Below are 22,313 nucleotides of genomic sequence, written 5' to 3'. Positions count from 1 at the left end.
ACTGTCTGAGTATGGTCACACCCAAATTACAGCAGAATCAGTTCACTCACTTTGCTGGTATGGGTAAATATGCACTCAGCATATACTGTACAATCTCTTACACCGATTACAAACTCCTCATTTGAATGCAAAAAAGCACACACACACAAAGAAACAAGTATTTATTCTTAGTTTATTCAGGCTGCCAGCCTATTTAAGTATTTTCACGCGAATGGCATCACAAAAAAATAAAAGTTAATTTTAAACTTAACCAGCATTACCATAAGTAAACAGGGTCACATCACATCTCTTTGAACTGTTATTAAAGGGTTAAAGCTGCTATGTATATGATATAAATATGAGCAGTCAAAACAGAAATCTCCTCCATGAAATTGAGTTTATAAAAAAGACTCTGAGCTATTGACAAGTCAAAACAAAAACACTCACAAATCAGAGGAGAAGTGCTCAAGCTATCTACTATTGCTTAGATAATCTAGTATAAATGTTCCCAAAGGTGGGGTCTAGGGATCTCCAAGAGATGTTTCCTTAGGGTCCACAGTTAAATTATTTAACTCACTGCAAGTAAATAAATGAAAGATATAATAGACATAAATAGTAACATTTTTGGTTTCAATAAAACACTAGAAAGTTATGCAGCTCCACATGAAACATTCATGTCCTCTGAGATGATAAACAAAGTCATTCAGAGTCTCATTTTGGTTTATTTTAGGATTTTTGAAAAAGGTCTAAGTGATCTTGACTGTAATGACCTACTGTCTACATTGGGATTGTATCGCTCTTTCCCACAACCACACTGTACTATTTACACAGTTGAAACAGCTCACTGGATAGTTGCTTGTTGTTTGTAAGAGAACAAACGCTCAACATGTTCTTTTGGTGAAAATTGATGGTGGGTTTAGTCACAAAGGTGAGAGCCTTTTTGATTCTCATTTCTCTGATTGTATGAATACAGCCAAAATGTCTCCAGAATATAAATACTATACAAACACAGTGAGCACATGCAGAGACACTCGTTACACAATGTGATATTCTGAGAAAACATGTCCTCTTATAAACACACCCATACCGCAGGGGTACACATGGGGACCAAACAAATTAGTGACAGGGCCTCAGGGGGGGGAAAAAACACTCTTGCCATCAGAACTCGATGCGTCACTGCTCTGCTGTCCTCCAGCCTCGCCTGTTTGCCCTTCAGACATCTTGTCTTCATTGTGGCTGCTCTCTGTATAAAGACAGGCATAATTTTGATGTGGACAGATGGGGTTCGTGATCAGAATCAAAATACAATCTGGAGGGGTGTTAAAGGGGAATCCCGCTGTACATCGCCTGCTGTTGATCACTCCTGCCACCAGAGGCTGCTGTTGCACCAACAGACTGCCCCTTAACTCGGTGACACTTTCACATTTACATGCACATACTTAAACTAATACAGTCACGCTAAATTCTCTGTTCTCTAACACCTACGTGGACAAACTCACATGGGGTCGTAGGTGCTCTGCTCTTTGGATTTGAGGAAGCGCATGGCGAAGAAGCCGCCCGCCTGCACGCACAGCACGAGTATGATGCCTCCGATGAAACTGGACATGTCAAACTTGGCCTGAGAGAACTCTGGGGATGAGTTGGTGTTACTTCCATCACCTGGAGGGTAAGATAAGGAAGAGGCTGATGGCTTTACAGTCAGTGAAACTACATGAAAGCAGTGTGTGGTGGGAAAAGACAAGACTGTCAGCTTTTTTTCCTGGTGGAATTGAATAGGCATTGTGGAACATTTTACTCAGCTCTTATCGGAATAATGAATGTCTGACGCAAGAGAGAGGGAAGGGGGTGGGAGGGGATGATGGTGTCGATACAATTTACCTGAGTCACCTTCGCCTCCTCCATCAGCAACAGTCTCGACAACTGGGAAATAAAAAAGATGACAAGAAATGAGAGTTATTGAGGTTGCAGATAAAGAAGTTGTGTTTATTCTGGAGTGTATTGTTTGCTACCTGAGCACAATTCAGACACTCTAGTCCAGCTACAGTTCATGCCGTTGTCTGCCGAGTTACCCTCATCAGTCATACACATGCCTGTATCATTACCTGAGCGAGAGAGAACAAGCATTTTTTTAGTATGTGTGTGTATATGTGTGTGTGTGTGTGTGTGTGTGTGTGTGTGAGTGCGCGTGTCTCATGTGTGCGTTCCTGGCATACTAAATAATTCAGTCATCTTGTACAAACCAGGGAAGCTTATGTTACAGCTTTGATGATTGAATTACTATCAGAGGTCAGGGGTGTGTGCGTCTGTATGTCGTGTGTATGTGTGTGTGTGTGTGTGTGTGTGTGTGTGCGTGTCACCATTTGGACAAAGCCTCCAGACACAGCCTGTCAGGTTGAGCATGGAATCGCCAACACACAGGTCACATGACTTGGCTTGAGAACAATCTGTAGGAGGGACAAAACTGGCAATCAAATGGTTGCACAATTATCTTCCCACAGACACATTTTAACAGCTTTATTATTGCAAGACGTCCCGCCAGTCTGATAGGCAAAAGCAAGTAGGTAAAATTGTCACGTAATGCCAAAGAAAAGATAGCAGATTCTCATTCACCTCTCATATTGTTTTACTTGTTGTCGGCTTGAGAGAAAAACTAGAGAATAAGCCATCATCACGGTAAATAAGAGGAGATGTTATCAGGGAAAGACTCTTGAAGGAGATCAAATGGTGGCAACAAGCCAGTCAAGGAAAGGAGACATCAGATGCCAAGTGTAGGAAGACACACCAACAGTTTTCTGACAAGGCCAAATGCACTGAGATGGTCACACAGTAACACAATAAATGAAAGACATGTGGATGGACCCATACCTGACTGTGAGTACACAGAGGGAACCACTGCTAGAAGCAGCAGTGTGGAGAAGAGGACCTTTGACACCAACTGTTGCATCCTGACAGCCACAGATCACCAACACCTGCAAACGACAGCTGAAGATGTTTGGTGCTTGGAGAGGAATTAGTATCAACAAAAAAGTTTTGATTAAAATATCTTCTGTAAGTCCTCAAAAAGGTATCCAATAGTTGCAAATGGAGATATGGCTCCTGGCTGGGACACAGAGAGAAAGACAGGAGACACAGAGATCTGTGTAACATGAGCAATACACCCAAACCTGGTTTCCTGGCAACCAATTGGCCCACCTCAACCCTCCTGAAATACACACCTGTTTGAATGGAGTGACACCTGGTTACTTCGGCCGGCAGTGCACACACACATGCACACACACACCAGCGTTCACACATATGTCCTTACAAACACATCAACAATGGTGGGATGAATGGGAATAATAACTGCACATTCACGTACAAATATTTGCAATCAATTGATCTTTACCATTATTTAGCATTTTCCTTTCACACTACTCACATTCTCAAACAGAATGTTCTAAGACAGTGGGTCCAAACCTGGGGCCCCAAGATCAATCTGAAGGGTCACAAGATCATTTAAGAGATACATGGGAGACAGAAAAAACGAGTTCAAATAAGGTTTATCCTCTGAGGACCATGAATGTGTGAACCAAAGATATGAGATATTTCAGTGTGGACCATAGAGCACCACCATGAGTAAAGTATATTCCCGATACACAACATTTTATTTTTGTCTGATGTTTTTCTTTTTAAAGAGAACTACAAGATACTTTCACCTATCCAGGCCTCTATAAATCCTTGAAATGTAACAACCAGAGAGGAGGAAAAATGTGACAAGTCAATTAAAGGTGGCAGAATTCAATTTGGCTCTGTTTTTCCTGTGAAGGCTCAAACTATTTTATAAGTAGGCATCTGCTGAAAAAATGTCTGGTTGAGATAGAATATCATTACTATCAGGGGCTTCATTTTAATCAGGGATGTGTCTCATACAGTAGTTAGTAATTATCTTGAGTGATTCAGTCCAGTTAGGACAGCTAAATTTATAATGCGGTGTGAATGCTTTTCAAACACACACTGACGTTGGCATGCAACTACGTACAGACAGCATGTGCGTCAGCATCACCTTAAATGTGTCATTGACTGTGATGAGGTGCTACCCTAGCACTTGTCAATCAATCAATAATTGACTCGACAAACAACTCAGACAACGTACTCATTAATGTCTGCATTACTTTTCCCTGCAAGCACAAATGAGACAAGAGCAAATGTGAAAAATAAGACAAATAATTGGTTCACAAATCAATACAGTCACAACTATTAAGACATGATCGGAATAGACAGCATTGGGACCCAAGACAGAAGGTCTGACCAAGGCTATTATTGCTATTGATTGATTTCTGATTGATGAATTGTGGAATGGTGACGTGGAAATCAGACAACCAAAGGGGTCTCAGACTGCCCTAGGCTCCATAACTCCCAGCTATACCCCTGCATACAGATGTGCAAATGCACCTGAACAAAAAGCACAAGCGCTCTGACTGCAAAGTGTTGCTTTGGGACGTGCACTGAGTCATAGCCCGGGCCGCCAGTTTTCAAAATCAAGTGCATTGAGTCACGACACAGTTTTCAGCTTTATGCAATGAATTCCACCATCACTACTTCCTCCACTCACACCGACGTAGCTCATGCCCTCCCACATCTCACATGCTCTCTCACGCATTGTCTACATGGGTGCGGATCTACAGGGTGGCTGTTTTGTGTGTCGGCGTGCTAAAAAAACACAAAGAGATTTTCCGCATCCCCGTCGAACACGATCTCCTCCTCCACTGATGCTCCCACTGCTGGCAAAAAAAAATCGACGCACCAGCTTAAAAATAGTATTTAATGCTGCATTTTAAAGCAGATGGTGGCAACATAATATGTTGGTATTAGGACAAATACACATATAACTGAATAAAATACATTAATGCAAGGATATAATATGGGAATCCAACACAATGTGTTTCATTCGTGAAAATCACAAGGACACAAATAATATCCCTTATAATATTCCCTAGTTATGTGATTTACATTTTTTTGTATTATCAAATGTTCCATGAAAAATTGGACATTCAGGATAGGTCCTCAGGTAAGACAAGCAGCTGTAATTTTGGAGAAATCTGAAGTTGCTCGACATTTTGAAGGTGACAAGTGTTGCGCCTCAGATCCTTTAAATTACGTAGGTGGGCTGTGTTGGCAGGAAGTGTGTCCTAATATGGCTCGAGAAGGACGAGATTCTGGGGGAATCTCGTTAGCGCATTGATATGCGCGACCACGCAGACAAACGCTCAGACCATCCTGCAGCACCCACGCTCACTATCAAACCGGGGAAGCCTTGAATCCCCTGCTGCTGTTAAGATACTGTATAAGGCAGGGTAAATTATTGCTGTTCTTGGTTTTGTTCATCCTCACCATTCACATCTTAGCACATGCGAACAGGCACGGTCCTATAAGATTTCTAAATTATCTAAGGGTTATTATTTAATTATTATTATTATACATATATATATAAAGATATGTTTTTTTTTAAATGAGGCGTTTATTCAAGTCTGTGATTCATTTTGAGGCTGCTCATCCCCAAGTAATAATAATACAAATAATGATACCAATAATACAATAAAAACAACAATAATAATAAGACACAATATATGTAGGTTTTGACTATGGAACGGGGCAATTATGTCCTTGTCCGTTCAATTAGGTGGATAGTTTTCCCTTGAAGAGTCAACTACTGATTATTGTTGCTCTTCAAGACATCTCTCCCCATGACTCATCCTGATGCGTTTCAGCACCGTGGACAGCGCCGTGCCCTAAACTCTGCAGCTCCACACCTCTGAGCCCTGCCCAACACAAAACACTATCGTCTCATTCAACCAGCCCCGGGGTCTTATTCACAAAATCTGTGTGTGTGCTGGAGGGGAGGGGGTCTATTGGTGGTCATTATTTACAAGAAACAAGAGCAAGAGTGAACCGCAGTGGGAGGGGCGACAGAGTTGCCGCATTTTTCTGAATGAAATTACTCCCTTTACACTCCCTCCCCACTCTCCCCGTATCGTCAATGTCGGTAGCTCATTGGTCGAGCCTTCCAGTCATTGACGTCAGACAGCCTCTCTTGTGGATGAGTCCGCGCGCAAGAGCACCCATTCTGCCTTCCATGAGCGCTTCGGAGAGATTGAAGAAAAGGAGATGCACGAGACACCAAGTGAGACTTTGGCGCAACTTTGATAAAGACAGGAGCACAGGGCGGTGTCACACACAGGGACTCTCATCCTTATTTCGACTGGAACCGAGCATCACTGCGGACAGCATCACCACATCTCCATCATTTGGCTTGGATCTTGTAAGAGGAGAGAGCAAATCTGTTTAACTCTTGCAAGGGAATCGCGGAATCGCGTTAATAAGGTAAGATTAATAATCTATTATATGTATTTATAGCACGTGTGTGTGCGATGTGTGTGCTTGTGTCAGGGACATCCTCCGTGTCGCAATGAACCTGCAATTGTATTATACAACAGGGTCTTCCGCACGGGGGAGTGGGATACACCTCCTCTCCTTGAGGATGACAGATCCTTGATGCATTTAAACCCTCCCCTTCATAAGCCAAAAATAAATAAACTTAAAATATCCACAATGTTTTACATGGTGTGGAGTTTCCTTTCAGTGACGTGCGGTACAGTTTGACATGTGCTAAAGAACAAGCAGACCATAAAGAGCACAGGCATCTTAACCTTGTAACGGGCCAATTCTTTAAATAGCCCGATCAATAGCACGAGCTCTCTCATTAACAGATTCAGTTTTAACCAGCCACATCATAAAAGATATTTAAGATGTTTGATGCTCCTGAAACGTGTGCAGGAGAATAAACAATGGTTGGACGCAAGTACCTGCACGGATTCCGATTGACGTGCTAACAAAAACAAAAAAAAGCAATCAATGACAGCGTAATTATGCATTCGTGTTTTGATAACTCTATCTATTAAGTTGAACTGAGCCTTCATATTGATTGACTACTTGCGTGGCTTCCCGCAAAATGGTGACGTCAGTGACACTTCAGAGCAGGTTTAACCTAATATACAAAAAATCATTTGAGATCATTAAAAAAAATAGAAATGTGAGCATATTTACAGGCTGAAAAATAATTAATGGACCGATGGAGAAGCCAATGACCCATTAGAGCTAATGCCAACATCTCTCTCCTTTTTTCTCTCTCTCTTAGGTTGTTTGTGTGACTGCTGAAAAGCCATGACCCTGAACGCCTCTGACCTAGGCTGGGATGAGTCCTCAGGGGCAGAACCCTTCTCTCCTTTGGACCAACTGGGCAGCTCATCTACGTATGAAGTCCCGCCCCTCACAGTGTGGGGCGTGGCCCTGTGTGTATCAGGAACTCTCATTGCCACTGAAAATGCAGTAGTTGTCACCACCATCTTGGCCACCCCGTCTCTTCGTGCACCTGTTTTCCTGCTGCTTGCTAGCCTCGGATTGGCCGATCTCCTGGCAGGTGTTGCTTTGATCTTGCACTTCCTCTTCCTGTTCTGCGTTGAGCCCAGTGATTGGTCAGAATTGCTGACCTCAGGACTGCTGGTGACATCACTGACTGCCTCGCTCTGTAGCCTGATGGGTGTTGCTTTGGACCGGTACCTGTCGTTAAGCCACGCCCTCACCTATGGCTCAAGCCAATCCCGTCACAGAGCCGCCGTCCTCCTGCTGCTGGTCTGGTTGGGCGCATGTGTCATTGGGGCGGGACCTGCAATGGGATGGCACTGTCTGGGAGAGCCAAACTCCTGTTCTGTAGCGCGACCTCTGACCCGGACATACCTATCGTTGCTGTGTGGTGGCTTCCTGGTGGTTGTAATGGTAACCCTGCAATTGTACGCTGGGATCTGTCGAGTGGCAAGGCGGCATGCCCACGCCATCGCTACCCAGAGGCACTTCCTTCCTGCCAAACACTCATATGCAAGCAAACACAGCAGTGGAAGGGGCTTCTCGCGGTTGATCGTGATCCTCAGTGTGTTTGTGGGCTGCTGGATGCCTTTCTCCCTCTGGGGGCTGCTAGGAGATGCATCCAGCCCTCCTCTGTACACCTATGCCACCTTGGTGCCGGCGGCGGGCAGCTCGCTGCTGAACCCGATACTCTACAGTCTAAGAAACAAAGACATTCGTAAGGTGCTGCTCCAGGCCTGCTGCCCGCACAAATGCACACAAAACACACACATACACTACCCCGTCGATGTGTAGACTGCCAAACCTCGCCAGACTCAAACCGCCACACAATCTATGCTAGACATATCACTGTTTGTGTGCCAAGATACACACATAGCTGCATTGACTATCATCCAGAACCAGAACATAAAGTCACACACACTCCCGCACACGCAAGAAGCACTTCTCCGGGAGATGAAGTCCCTCTGCAAATCAGAATGTTCTGCACTGTCCTGGCTGGTAGCCATTTTGGGACTAAACGTACTGTCTCGTGTGTACTTTGTGCCTCATCCTCAGTCAATTGTAGCTCCACTGGATCCCCAGACTGAAACAATCACAGGGACGCTCTATAGAACCCCACTCATAGAAAGTGGATTCAATCACCATTGGCACTTTAAAAAGGGGAGGAAGGGTTGGGTTTTACATGTAAGCCTATCGCAATGTAATGAAATGTGATCCAAAGCCCAATTTTATTTACTTGAATGTCGAAAACACAATGTTCTAGATCTTCTGAGATTCTATTTTGCACATGCTGTTGAAGGCAGTTTGAAGGTACTGACCATATGTTCGGGTTGCACAGCCTTTTTGAAATGAATGAATATTTTATATCGATGAATAATAAATATGCTTTTTTTCTCTACCGGGCAATGTCAGCACTCTTCTCTTTACTGCTGCTGAGGCTTTCAGTACGTTTGTCTCCGTCTCTCACTCTTGAACTCGATTAGGCACAGACTGCTGCGCTCTATTCCTGTATCCTAAATTATTTGGTGGCTAAAGCAACATTCAACATTATTACCATCACTCTGCATCCACTGCGTCCTTCTAAAACCTACAAAGCAGGCTTGGTGTGAGGATAAAGCGATCATGTAAGAGGTTTTCTCTCTTCTCCTACTCAATTTCTGAACTTTAATCCAATTGATTCATTTTCTCGCTCCCTACACAGTCGGCACTGTGAGAAGGTGTCCACCACTGATAGGAAGAAGATGAGTCACGGATAAAGCATGAGCAGTCTAATGCCAAGGCTCGACATTCTTGGGAACTTTGTTATTCAACACATCACAGCATACACACTATTCATTCTCACTGGAAAGAAATCTAAACAATCAGTGTAATTCAATCCATCTTTATTGAAATAACAATAATCATATGCAAATATAAGGCAGGAGAAGCTTTGGCAAAGCATGCTGTGCGATTGTGCGTTAACACAGGCGGATGTCAAATAAAAAGGCACTTGAGAAATATGTGGTCCTCACTAAACATCAGTCGGTTCCACATTTCACACATCGTCGCCAGCTGATAATATTTTTGGAAGAAGCGGATCAGTGGCCAGTGTGGATAACCAAAATAAACCTGCACTGACACTGAAATGCAGTTTAAAAAAGGCACTTATCAGGCAGCAGGCCACATGCTGCCCGAGTCGACACAGAGCAGTGATTAAAGCACAAGAGCCGAGTAATCCCCAGAAAAAGTTCAAAAGAAAATCTGCAGGAAGGAAACGCGTAACGAACACAAAGAGACTGTCTGCATATGTTCAGTATCTCATCAAACACCCCAGGTGTCCGCCATGAGCCAACGCTTTCTCCGTCACGCTGAATAATTAATTCATGAATTTATTTATAAACTACAACCGTGTTTCATCCACAAGTGATGAGTGTTCCCGTGACAACCACAGAAAGAAAGAAGACAGAATTGAAAAAAGTGATTAAAAAAAAATGGTGCTTTAAAAAGGGATATGAAAGGATTGCATAATTATCTTTAGATATGATTCGATATGTTACATAAACTTTACATGTACTTTATCATATAATCTACGAGTGAGAATGTTTTGACAATAGTTTGTGTCTTTCTACCGAGCAGATGCAGATGCTGTGCTCCCTCTCGATTATCCTTTGCCGGAATATGCTTAAGCAGATAAAATCAGACGTTTAGCCGACAGCAGAAGGCGCCTGATTCTAATAGACGCCGAGATAAAGACAGAGTTGATCCGTTTACGCACAGACTCAGCAGAGAGACGTGCGTCATATAACATTCACATCAATAACAGCGCCGTGTCGCTCAATAGAAGCAAATGGGGACACAACCAGGCGCACTCACACTCCATCTCTGGACCGTTGCACTGCTCGGAATAATGTTGGATAAATAAGAAAACAAATGGTTCAAGGAATGTGAACTTGCACATACAATGTGTGCATAACGCACTCAAACTCTGACGCACACAGAACAGGAACCCCTGCTGCACTGCTGGTTAAGAATGTGATTTGAATGGAAATACGAGGATGTTGTTGAAGGCTGAGGAAAGATACAGAGGTGGTCGTGAAGGTGCAAAGGGAATGCCTATTACTCGGACCACTCTTCATCGTCAAACTCCGAGGAGTCATCCTCGCTGTCGCTGCACTCTACAGCGATACGACGGGACAGGATGGCAGCCACATCGTTGCCAAAGTGATCCCTCTTCTCCTGCTCCCGCTGGGCCTCCGTTTTACGCAGGTTGAAACCTAAAAGGGTGTAAGTGAGGACAGATACAGTGAGGGAGTGTGCGCCTCACAACAGCAATTATATTCCTAATGCACGTATGCCCCTTTGAGGACAAATTAGCTTGCAATAAAAGCTGTAATTTATGAAAAAGGGTATATTTTATACCAAAGCAGTGGTGGAAGATGTAATCAGTTCCCTTATATTTAGGTAAAAGTAGTACCAGCAGGTAAAAATACTTTGTCACAAGCAAAGGTTCTACATTACATAATTATTATGAGCAAAGTGTACTTAAGGTGCCCTGTAGAGTTTTTAGCCACTAGTAACACCATGGAGTAAAGTTTTTACAAGTGGGTTCCTGTTTTGTTAGCACGTCCGAATACACAGCAAAGTATTAATTTAATTTATTCATTCATTCATCAAATTTAGAGCCCTATATCACTATTTTCCATACGACTCACTTTGTCATATTTTGTGGTCTGGCGCTTCAAAATGTATACAACGGGGGAACTGATTGCGAGACGTGGTTTTACATCAATATATGAATTTATATTGGTGGCTAAAACAAAGCTAGCTAAAGACTTGGCTAACGATAGTGGAATTTAGCTCATGTTAACTGCATTTGTTGAGCAAATCAAGCCATGCGAAGCTTTTTGTGATTATGAACACGATGACCAACATGCAGCAGGCAATCAAGAGTAGTTTGTAAAAAGTCGAGAGGCCAGACCACTGAAGTGAGTAAACCAAGATCAAGATCTTCCCTTCTATGTTGATCCGTTTCCTGTAGTGTCTCACCTTTTCGGATGGCCTGCAGCAGGTCAGTACGAGAATCATCAACAGGCTCTGGCGGAGGTTTAGGAGCAGAGCTAGGTTGCGCCCCACCACCGGAGGGAGGAGGGGGAGCAGAGTTGCCAAAAGATGAGGGAGGTGGGCCAGGGGGAGGTGGTGGAGGAGGAGGGGGTGGACCACCGCCACCTGCAGGCATAGGTGGTGGTGGAGGAGGAGGAACATTGGACATAGCAGGTGGAGGAGGGGGAGCAGGTGGGGAGGGATAGCCAGATGGAGAGGAGGAGAACGGAGGAGGGGAAGGTGTGGAGTCGAAGCCGGGGGGAGGTGGGGGAACCCCAAAGCCAGAGGGTGGAGGAGGGGGAGGAGGTGCAGGGGGAGGGGCGAGGTTGGGGCGAGAGTTGGCAGTGGGAGAGGTCATGGGAGGAGCAGGAGGTGGGTGGTTTGGACTCTTCGGGGTTGGAACTCCGTATCCTCCGTCATTATACCTGCAAGTGAGTTAAAGATTGAAGTTAAATGACTAAATGGACCCTTCATTTGCCTCCAATCAACCTTCAATTTCTTTGCAGCTGCAATCTCAGCCTACTCATTAAAGAGGCTGAAAGTGAACAGCAGGTTTATGATCTATTTTGCTCATGTTGAACCCTATACTTTTAAGAGGATGTGTTTAGGACTGCAGTACAATTGTACAGTACACGTGTAGCTGTACATTCAGCACATGTTGGCAGGGATCGGCAGCGTGTGTGGGCAAGATGCTACTTACGCCACGTCTGGAGGTGGAGGAGGCAGGAAGTCATCAGTGCCAGGCGGAGAGAGAGGGGAGCCGGGTTCATAAGCGTAGGAGCTGGAACTCATCTCAAAGCCCTCTCCAGATCCCATACTGCCATTTAGGCCCTCAGAAGAATTCCTGAAAACAAATTTAAGACATTACTTGTTTTTTGTCATCTTGATTTTTCTGAAACCTTGACATGCAAAGGACCGTGGTGATTATAGCATCTACAGACCTCAACAGCAGTTGTGGGTCATGTACTCTTTGTTCAGGAGTACACAGCACACAAACAGTGACGCTGAAACACAGCTATTTAAATAGCACAAACTATAGTCTTTGAGATTGTTTTCCCCGTGAGGCCTGGCTTGTAATTGAGTTATAAAACAAATCAAATGGTAAATCACTTTTAAAACAGACTGTTGTTTATGTGCTCTTCATTGTGTTTTTTTATTCTATATTCTCTTATTTCCCATTAATTTGATAAAAATGTACCGACGAATAAATGTCCTACAGCAGAAAAACAATCTGGTCTGCTGTGACTCATGCCTTTGTTTACTGCCATTTGCCATTGACAGTGAACGTCACACCCCAACCCCCTGAGAACATTTTCAGACAGGACATACCAACCGTATCACTGTGTACAGATTGGATGATAAGACAGGAGACAGTGGAATGTACCATGCGAGTGGCCCTTCTGTACTTTAACTGTGTCAACTACAGAGAATGACTGTATTCATCACTCTTTACTTATTGCTGGGCAGCATAGACTTCCCCCCCACGTCACAGACTCTCTCAACTTACATCAAATCGTTCTTTGGCACCATAAACTCCTCCCCCATCTTTCGGCGTTCCCATTCATCCTTCCTGGTCTTGATCTTTCGTGGGTTGAGTGTCCGTTGGTTAAGATGGTCTTTCTTCTCCTTCTACTCAGAAAGGAAAGAGTGAAAAAGAGTCAGAGGGTTGGATACGAATGCCTTTAATTGATGTGACCTATGACGTCCACTTGTTTCAACCAAATCGCTGTCATGTTACTTGTTTTGTGTGTATGAACATACGACAAGACACTTTTATTGTCCTTGAAGGCATAAAAACGAAAATCACATTTTAGCAACTTTCAATGAGTAGCCGCAGGACAACAAGACGATAAGATAGACAAAAACGAGATAATAAATACTTAAAAAGGCGATGCACAACAAGTTAGATATGAGAATGTTTGTGCGTCTCACTCTGTGCTTGCGTCTCTCCTTCATGATGTCCTTGGTGTCCTGCAGCATCTTCTCCTTCCACAGTTCAAAGAAGTAGGAGGGATCAGTGTAAAACTTCAGGGCCTCCTTCCCATCGTCCCTGTAAACAACCGTTTTAAGAACATTATCGTGACATTCGGGTCTCAGCTACACTTTGTGTTATCCTGTGTAAACACACATGCAGAACATACAGTGTCTGCTGACAGATCTTTAACCGCCTTATGTGTACTAACAGTGTACTAACAAGCCATAATCACACTTCCCCTTTTAAAGGCCAACACAAGAAACTACACATTCAAACCAGTCACACAGAGAGTCTTTGTAACATAATGGTACAAGCCTACACACTCACTCTGCTCATCATTGAGGACACTGTTGCAGTTACTGACTATATAGATTTCACCCGCAGCCCCCTTCTGTTCGTGTTCCTAATTAATTATACTTCCGATTGACATGTTATGCGTAGTGCATAGTTAATATTCAAGATCTCAAGGACACGTGTCAGCTGGATTGTGTGACATTTGGTTGTTTTCCCCACATAGGTGTCTTCAGTGCTGCTTGATTTAGTATACTTAGAAGCAGAGACATTTCATTTTAATATAAATGTAATTAAGTCTAACTGTGAATTGTTTGCTTGTTGGTTACAAAAGTTGTCGTCCAAACAAATCAAGAACTGCCTGAACACCAAAGTTGGTCAAAATAAATGTCTCTTTCACATGTTGACACACTAAAACACAATAATAAAGAGTCCTGCATCCGCATGATGAATCTCAAGGATCCTGTAAAAGAGGACTACATGCCTCCCGAGAAACCGGATAGACATACCGGCACATTTTACATTTTTATGATACATAGCCATGGAGCTGCATCTGTGAGCCTTACCGGTATTGGCTGAGGTTGTTGAGTGGTGGGGGCGGATTACAGGTTTTGTAGGTGTCCTGTACAGGCATTGGCAGAGACGGCCTGGTGAACAGCTGCTGGTCCTGGGTCAGACTGCTGCGGAAGGCCTTACGGGTAGTGATGGCCTGCAGAGAGACTGAGAGAGAAACAGACAGATGAAAGGGAGATAATGTTATTGAATAGTCATTGTGCTCAAGGGAAGGAGGTTATTCTAATATGGAAGCTGTGTGAGTCAGTGTAAACATGTTACATTATATGTTATATTTAGCCGTATTCAAAATGATGAACTACTAACATTGATGAACACTAACATCAGTAGTAACAGTAACATGTGGGAGTACTTACCCTCCTCTTCTTTGGGGTCCAGCTGGGTGACTTTAACCTGCAGACTATCCACTCTATCTCCCAGTGTGTTAACTCTCAGCGCAAATGCTGCAGCCTGGACAAACAGCTCCCCGAACACGTCCTCTGCATATTTGCCTACGCACACACATTATTCCTCGATTACAGTATTTGTCTCACGCATGTGCAATAACCTTTTATAAGTACACACAGCTCATGCACATTTGCCACGTGTTATTAAACATTCACATCATATTTAATGACCGATGACGCCTAAACACAAACAGCAGACACTCACTGAGGCTGCCGAGCTGGCGGATGATGTTGGCCAGGCTGATGTTGGTGACACATTCCAGTTCACTGCGGATGTTGGAAGGGATGGTCTGGCGACACACATGCCGCGGCTCTATATTCCTCGTAACCAGAGGCATGGTGGGACGTTTGTGGGTAGAGGGGCCCAACCCTGATGAGGAAGAGGAGGTGAGTCATTTGAGGCAAAGACATACGAAACAAAAGACAGCCCTGAAACGTATTACTATCGATTACATACAGCTGTGATACTTGTAAGTCTAGATTTGAAATAATTGAGATTTCAATTAGTTTATTTAATCAACGACAATTTTGATAATGGATTGATCATTTTAAATAATAAGTGCCTGTCGGTAGGAGAAAAAAAATGTAAATTTAAAAAGGCATCACCTTGGGTTTATTAAAATTAAAATTAAGATAAAATTGACGAAACAATTAATCACAAAACAATCAAGATTACCCGATACTGAAATAATTGTTACTTGCATCGCTAAATGAGTCACATGCTCGTGACCAAGACACACATGTATAAATAAACCCAGACGGAGCAAAAGCAGAAGCTAAACTAAAGCCTTGAATCCACCCAGTTCATGTGAGACCAGAATATTTATTTATTTACTAACTTAAAAAAACAATGTGCAAACTACCAAATTCTGTGCGTGAACGTTCATTTTGACAATGGAAACAGTAGCACAAAAAAAAAAATCATGAGACTCACTCATGAATGCTCCATATAAAGTTATTCTGTGTGTGTGTGTGTCTGCAGACTCTGCCTGCTACCAAGACAGTGGAGGCAGGCAGCATTCAGAGCTCACTGTGAGTGTGCCCTGCAGTGCTTCCTATTCCTCAAATTCGGTTAACTGCCTAATTACGAGTGTTTCACGTTAACGTTGGTGCTTCAAAGAATGGTGACGTCATGGCACAAATGTCAATACGAGGTGGATTCATGTCTGCACTTTTCTTTGAGTTGGCACGCACATTGAGGTGGGTATTTTACAAACACAATGTAACACTTTTATGTTTGAAAAAGTGGCAGTTGTTACAGCTGTATCCAGTTGACACAACGTGTGGTTTGTAATATGTTCGGCAGTAACGTACAGTCAACCGTTCTCTGTAAAATAGACACACTGAATGATGTATGTTTCACTAATAAGTTAACTGTCTTGGATAAACTCTAAGCAAATCAGTCGGGAGCGCTACACTTTTACGCACGAGCTAAAATGGGCTAAAATGTGACATGGGATCTCGGCCTTGTCAGAGCAGGAAGTTACTTGTCGGCGCCTCTTGTCTCGAAGAAACAGATAAACAAAAGTGTATTTACAACCTTTACTTTATGGAAACAACACCGACTAAACATATTTACTTACCGTCAAAAATGGGAAACGCAGAATCTATCTAACGTATACAGTCTGGTTGTTATCGTCTGTCAAAATTTCCACAAGAAATGTTCGGCGGTACAGTACACAGACGAGCTAGACAGATCCCTGAAGTCCCGGGATAGTGAACTTCTGATTGGTCGACCGACTGAGTTCCTCACCGCTGATTGGCTACCGCGCCTGTCACCTGGTTTTGCTTAAAACAGGATGTGGAAATTTCAACGTAAATAGCGCAACTCCACCCTGACTAGTGGCAAACATCTGTCCGTAATTTGCGTAAGGGAGGGTGGAGGCAGACGCACATTCCTAGGTACGCTCCAGCGAGTTGGAACGCGTCCGAGGAATGACTGGCATTGGGCTGTATGCATAAGAGCTCATTGTTGAGAAAAGCACTTATGGAGATAAATAACTGTCCTGTGAGCCTTGCTTGGTTAGAGTTAAGTGCATCCTTCACCTCAACTCAGCCCATGCAAACTGGAAGTATACAGGGTTTATGTGGGGAGAGGAAAAACAAGTCTCCAGTAAAGATTAAACAATTTATTATAAGTACTTATAAGTATAGGAACATGTGGTAAATGGTAGAAATGAAACAAACATTTTTAAATGCTGCAATAAGATAACAAGTATAGCCGTTTTGCTGTGCACTGTCTATATTAGACTTATTTGTGTTGGAATAACGAGTACAGCCCACTTCTTTTATTATGATTTATCGATTAGATGCAAATATGTTAAAAAGAAAACAGAAACTCTACAATTCAATTACTTCCCTTAAATATATATATATATATATATATATATATATATATATATATTTAAGATCAGGTTAGGTATCACATAAATCACAATTTATATTCATATACAGCCCTTCATCTTTGTTTTCTTCTCCTATAAGGCAGATAAACAAAATAAAAACATCAACATCAAGTCACGAGTTGTAAGTGTACTTCATATACACTATATCAAAGGATGGTTTTGCTGTGTTTGCTAGTGGGTGCACGGCCAATCTAGAGAGGAAATAAGATACTTAGTTTATCAACCTTCTTTCATTCAACTTTAATCCAACAAAAGTGTAGAACATTGCTTCTGCCAGATAACATAAATGTCATTGTAATGTATATGTGTTATATATAACCCAAAACTGACAAATTGAACACATCTTCTTATGAAATTACAACCTTTTGTTACCAGGGTTGACCGGGATTCCCCAAAGAAAGACAAAATGGCAGTCAAGGGCTTCTGGCTTTATTTGGTATTGTAATGTTGTATTAATGCACGTTTCTAACATGGTTTCACTGTTTTCTTTTCTGTATATTTCACACTAGGCACTAATAGTCTCACTATAATTAAAGCTTCTCTTCAATGTAAAGAATTATTGCACATAAAAGCATTTAAGGTCCACAAGGATGTGCACAAATACATTCAATAATCTGATAATTTAAAGTACAGCTGGGTCAAACCAATGCAAAAAGGATCACACTGTATGATATAATATATTACATTGATAAAATCACTCAACTGAAAAAAGAAAAGAAAAGAAAAACTGAAAATGCGTTGGTACCCGCCAGACAGCTGTTTGATATTTACGACAAATTAAGACACAATCCAACAATTCCTGTGATTTACATTTATTTGCTGTTTTTTATGCTCCAAATTACAAAAAAAATAATTTGAGGACCAAATTATAATATTGTCGCCCTGTTGCTCAGTTAAATCAGAAAGCCCACCTTCTGCTCCATATTTGGTCAAATTAGCCAGTTTCTCGACAGTCACAACGGTATTTCCTCTGAGGGTGGGGTCATACAAAGGCAGATCCTTTCATCTCCACAAGAGGGAGATGTCATCTTAAGAACTGTGTTTCCCTGAAATATTTTGAGTTTGACCTTCTTCTTCTTGTTTAAGGCCATCCACAATGTCTGGTCATGTGTGTACACCTGTGTTCACTCATGTGTCATCACCCTGTGTTGGCCCAACTGAGTATGTAGGAGCTGTGACCCTTTGCTACTGTCTGTTTTAGGACACTGTGACCCTCTCCTGCAGAGCTGTGGACCAGCTTCAGCCCAGAAGCTTGGAGACCCTGTAGGACACTGAACCAATAGTGGAGCACTTCCTCATTGGTTCCGCCCACCTCAAACCCGGCCCATTGGAGGTGAACCTGGGCAACCAGATGATGAACACTCTGCAGAGTTCCCGACTCAATCCAGTTCTGGAAAACTCGCCACTCAGCACTGAGCAGGTCAGCATACAGGAAATGAACCTAAAGAGGATATAGAGAAGAGACAAGACACTCAGTATTCTTCTGTAGCACTGCACAACTATGTATTCACAATAGACATAATACATTGTTTTACAAATTACTTTTTAAATTTCCATATCAGAAAAAACGTTTTGCTCTTAAAATAGAAGCAAATTGAGATGGCCATCATTATAAAAATGTATCAGGCATCTGTTGTTGTTGTCATTGCAAGAGAAAAGTTTGTTGGAAAAAATTGTAAAAATGTAAAAATGTCCTATTACTGTCTGCATTTCTAATAATAACAACATGTAATGATTGTTTAATGTTGTGTAAAGACTTAATCAGTTAACTCAAATACTTTAAAATGTCATAAATGTAAATCTTCTACCGCTTCTTATAGAGTCGAACCCACACTTACTCAAACTGTGAGTGTGCGGGTCCCTCTTGTGGCTGCAGGATGTAACTGGGCCAGTGTGTGATTCACTTACTTAAATTGTTGCCATGGCAGCCAGGGATGGCGCAGAGCCCTGTTGCCATGGGAACATACAAGTAAGAGAGCTTTCTGGGTATGTTGGGGTGAAAAGACTCAAAGGTATGTTTCTCCAAATGTCTGTGCGTGTGTGTGTGTGTGTGTGTGTGTGTGTCTTACTGTGTGGTGTCCCAGAGACGCCATGATGTCTGCCAGTGTTTGAGAAACACTACCCAGGCCGCCTCTGGTCTTCTTCCTCCTCTTCCTCGGCGCTCTCCACTCCAGCCACATCTTGTGCCGGCGGACCACGCCTCCATCACCATGGTTGCTGGCCAAACTGTTGCCAAGGTGACCACCAGATGCACTGGAGCTGCTGGGATCAAAACTGTGGACTTCACATCCCAGCCCTGACACAGTCTTCAGAAAATCTGCATCCAACCTGTCCATGCTAGAGAGACAAGAAGAAAAACAAGGAAAAGGATAGATAACAGAGAGGCGAGGGAGAACAACGGTGGTTTGAAGATTATTGCATGCATGATTAAATATGCATTGCACTGTTTACTCCAATTCTGCCAGCGATATGAATGCATCACATGCACACGCACAGACACATGGACATAATGTACAGACGTATGGGCGCACCTAAAAGAGTATGCAACACACGGCCTATCTGCAGCTGGAAGGAGCCAGTCCTCAGCACACAGCAGCCAGCGGGGTGAATCGGCAGGGGGCAGTGAAGCCCGAGTCTGACCTGGAGACAAAACCCTGGAGCAGTTCAGCTGGAGATGGACAGGAGAGGAGAGGGTCACATGAGAGGGGCTGACTAGAGGTCTGAGAACAGTCAGTCATGCAGAATTAGCATATACCTGAGAAGAGAGGAAGTTAAAGAAGAAGTTGTGCGAAAGCTCGCCTGGTAAAATTTGTGGGAACATTTCAGACAGTGAGGGTTGTCTTCAAGTATTAAGGAACAAAAAAATTACTCTTAAATGTGAGTTTCAGTTGATGATAATCCTTAACTTGAGTAACTTTGAGAGCCATCGCAACTTCTTGCAGGTATTGAATAATAAACATGCACAATATACTTGGTTTAATAGGTTTTCTTCCCAGTTCCCCAGCACCTGGTGTTACATAAGGCTTAACTCTTGTGTTGGAGTTTCTAGTCTGGAACTGAAAGTCCTCACCGGCTTCAGATTTTGCAGAATTCTGCTGCCAAGATACCGACAGCGCCTGACTGATCATATTACTGCTATGTTAACCCCCACACTGGAAGTCTGCAGTTGAAGAAGTGAAGTAGTTGAAAAAGTGAAGTTTTTATTGATTATTTTTAAGGTTTGGCAAGATCTAACTCTTGGCTGCAGTATCGGTAGATCCCTAGTTGGCCAGAGTGTATTCTTAAGACATTCTGGGAGGGCCCGATATATTTTACAAGTGGTTCCAAACCTGGTGGTCAGGGCTCTTTTCCATTTGAACAAAATGCAACAGTTTCACACAGTTAAAATATACCATATACAGTAAATACAAATCAGAATTGTCCAAATTGTGTATAGAGTTTATGATATTAGTGGCCTTTAAAGTGCATTCAGGCATTTCACACATTGACAGCTGTGCTTTAGGTGATGTTCTGTGAAGCCTACCTGTGGCCTGGTAATATACGTGATGATACGATCGAGTTCTGCTGTGAAGGACGGCTCGTCTGCCACCCATGGTTGCACCTCCAGGGTTCTGGGTCCCATCTGGGAAGATGCACACAATACATATCAATATATTATATATCAATATGTGAAGAGGAATGACAGTAATGTGTGTGAGTGTGTCTGTCTGCTGCAACCCCCTGCCCCAGGTATGAACGCTGAGGAGGCAGGTCACAGCCTCTGACCTCAGTCCTGCAGGTAACATATTTGCCTGAGGCACTGTAACATACACACACACGCGCACACACGCGCGCACACACACACACACACACACAAAGCCCCCCACCCAACTCACACTGAACCCTGTGGTCACCATGGCAACCTCAGCGGGGAGTTGAGGGGGGGTTGATGATTCACTAGAATGAGTCAGAGAGTTTAGCCTTGGGCAGAAAGAGAGACAGTGAGAGAAAAGGAGAATGAAAGAGAGAGGGAGTGAGGGTAAAGAGTTTGAGGTAAAGAGAGGACAGATGCACCCACACACACGCACGCGCACACACACAGACACACAGAGATGAAGGTTGGAGCTCTATCCAACTGAAGGGAAAAAGAGAGAACAGCTGTCACCTCTCTCTGATCTGAGGTCTGTGCTGTGCTCACCCTCTGCCCTCACCTGTTCCATAGAGCTATGCACAAACTGACACAGCATAATGGATCAATGGATGGAGCAGCAGTCTTTTTTTAAAATCTGTTTAATCTGTATTCCTAAACTGAGCATGTCCAGTTTCCTGAATGACATTATCTGTCTTCTACTTACTTATTTTACCTGAGGTTTAACCCAATATAGCATCATATTAAGCTTGGTGTGAGTAAATAGTTTCACCTAATATTCAATATGTAGGTGAAGACGAAAATTGTCATTTCCCCAAAAAAGTCTATTCATATCAATACATAGACTGTTTGTTCTGTTGCAATAGGCTAATGTAATACAGAAACATTTATCTCTCGTGTTATACCTGGCGCGAGTGCATCTCGTTCTCATCCTCATACGCTCGTGCCAGCTCCCTCCTCTCCCCATCTTCCACCTCTACCTGCTCCTGCTCCTCCTCCTGCTCCTCCTCCTCCAAACCCGGACGCCGGGACGGGGATCCCCGTTGGCGTGAGTTCCTGTCCGGTTCGATGCTGATAACGGAAAAGGCCACCTCTTGCTCCACCCCCGTCCTTGTGTCTCGCGGTAACCGTGGTCCGACGACGAGGAGCTGGAGCGCTAGGAGAAACGGGGGGATTAAAAGAAGTAGTATTCCCGAGAGGGGGAGACTTCCGCGGCCGCACCGCCGCGCACAGCTCCGCATACCTCCTCCTCTGTGGGGACACCCGGGAACATCTCCGGCGCGGTGCCCTGTGATTCTACTTTTTTTCTCAGTAGAGCAATAGAGGAAAGTCCCTGCTGAGAACTCCCCTCCTCCTTCTCCTCCGTCTTCTTCTCTTTCTTACCCCCAGGGGAAAGTTGTGATGACGAAGCACATTCCTTGGTCAAAGGTGGCCTTATTGACACAGTGAATGCCGCTTTATTTGGCTCATAACGACCTCATACAGTTTAAAATGAACCCAAATGTTGTTTTAAAAAACCCCTCCTCGGTCATACACTG

At 43.3% G+C, this 22,313-nt stretch overlaps 4 protein-coding genes across 4 annotated transcripts; 1 reads left to right on the top strand and 3 right to left on the bottom strand.

Annotated features, from left to right (window-relative positions):
* Positions 1 to 1,474: 1,474 nt before the first annotated feature.
* On the bottom strand, positions 1,475 to 2,923 carry cd164l2 (CD164 sialomucin-like 2). Its single transcript, XM_076106025.1, has 5 exons — positions 2,845 to 2,923; positions 2,337 to 2,423; positions 1,989 to 2,081; positions 1,867 to 1,899; positions 1,475 to 1,638 (listed from the first exon to the last, which is right to left on the bottom strand). Exons 1-5 carry the CDS (start codon positions 2,921 to 2,923, stop codon positions 1,475 to 1,477), a joined length of 456 nt encoding a protein of 151 aa, XP_075962140.1.
* Positions 2,924 to 7,179: 4,256 nt separating this feature from the next.
* Positions 7,180 to 8,172, top strand: gpr3 (G protein-coupled receptor 3). Its single transcript, XM_076106415.1, has one exon. The coding sequence runs from the start codon at positions 7,180 to 7,182 to the stop codon at positions 8,170 to 8,172; it is 993 nt and encodes a 330-aa protein (XP_075962530.1).
* Positions 8,173 to 9,243: 1,071 nt separating this feature from the next.
* wasf2 (WASP family member 2) lies at positions 9,244 to 16,457 on the bottom strand. The gene is made up of 9 exons (XM_076105877.1): positions 16,326 to 16,457; positions 14,948 to 15,112; positions 14,653 to 14,787; positions 14,290 to 14,443; positions 13,390 to 13,507; positions 12,965 to 13,086; positions 12,158 to 12,301; positions 11,404 to 11,882; positions 9,244 to 10,631 (listed from the first exon to the last, which is right to left on the bottom strand). The coding sequence occupies exons 2-9, from the start codon at positions 15,078 to 15,080 to the stop codon at positions 10,474 to 10,476; spliced, it is 1,443 nt and encodes a 480-aa protein (XP_075961992.1). The 5' UTR covers positions 15,081 to 15,112; positions 16,326 to 16,457; the 3' UTR covers positions 9,244 to 10,473.
* A 1,070-nt stretch (positions 16,458 to 17,527) lies between these two features.
* Positions 17,528 to 22,031, bottom strand: LOC142965410 (putative methyltransferase-like protein 24). Its single transcript, XM_076106337.1, has 5 exons — positions 21,681 to 22,031; positions 20,671 to 20,769; positions 19,679 to 19,815; positions 19,217 to 19,484; positions 17,528 to 18,588 (listed from the first exon to the last, which is right to left on the bottom strand). The coding sequence occupies exons 1-5, from the start codon at positions 22,014 to 22,016 to the stop codon at positions 18,286 to 18,288; spliced, it is 1,143 nt and encodes a 380-aa protein (XP_075962452.1). The 5' UTR covers positions 22,017 to 22,031; the 3' UTR covers positions 17,528 to 18,285.
* Between the last annotated feature and the right edge of the window lie 282 nt (positions 22,032 to 22,313).

Source organism: Anarhichas minor, unplaced genomic scaffold (assembly GCF_050575085.1).
Source record: "Anarhichas minor isolate MPS153535 unplaced genomic scaffold, ASM5057508v1 ptg000033l, whole genome shotgun sequence".
NCBI lineage: Eukaryota > Metazoa > Chordata > Actinopteri > Perciformes > Anarhichadidae > Anarhichas > Anarhichas minor.
The sequence above is the reverse complement of the archived record's forward strand: the minus strand, read 5'-3'. Positions and strand labels throughout refer to the sequence as shown.

Coding starts and splice junctions, on each gene's coding strand:
- cd164l2 (XM_076106025.1), bottom strand. CDS start 2,923: ATGCAACAGTTGGTGTCAAAGGTCCTCTTCTCCACACTGCTGCTTCTA. Junction 2,424..2,844: donor CTCTGTGTACTCACAGTCAG/GTATGGGTCCAT, acceptor TCCCTCCTACAG/ATTGTTCTCAAGCCAAGTCA. Junction 1,900..1,988: donor AGTGTCTGAATTGTGCTCAG/GTAGCAAACAAT, acceptor TTTATTTCCCAG/TTGTCGAGACTGTTGCTGAT.
- gpr3 (XM_076106415.1), top strand. CDS start 7,180: ATGACCCTGAACGCCTCTGACCTAGGCTGGGATGAGTCCTCAGGGGCA.
- wasf2 (XM_076105877.1), bottom strand. CDS start 15,080: ATGCCTCTGGTTACGAGGAATATAGAGCCGCGGCATGTGTGTCGCCAG. Junction 14,788..14,947: donor CCGCCAGCTCGGCAGCCTCA/GTGAGTGTCTGC, acceptor GTGTGTGCGTAG/GCAAATATGCAGAGGACGTG. Junction 10,632..11,403: donor GCTGCAGGCCATCCGAAAAG/GTGAGACACTAC, acceptor ACACCCTTTTAG/GTTTCAACCTGCGTAAAACG.
- LOC142965410 (XM_076106337.1), bottom strand. CDS start 22,016: ATGCGGAGCTGTGCGCGGCGGTGCGGCCGCGGAAGTCTCCCCCTCTCG. Junction 19,816..20,670: donor CGTATATTACCAGGCCACAG/GTAGGCTTCACA, acceptor GTCCATCTCCAG/CTGAACTGCTCCAGGGTTTT. Junction 18,589..19,216: donor CGTCTCTGGGACACCACACA/GTAAGACACACA, acceptor TATCCTCTTTAG/GTTCATTTCCTGTATGCTGA.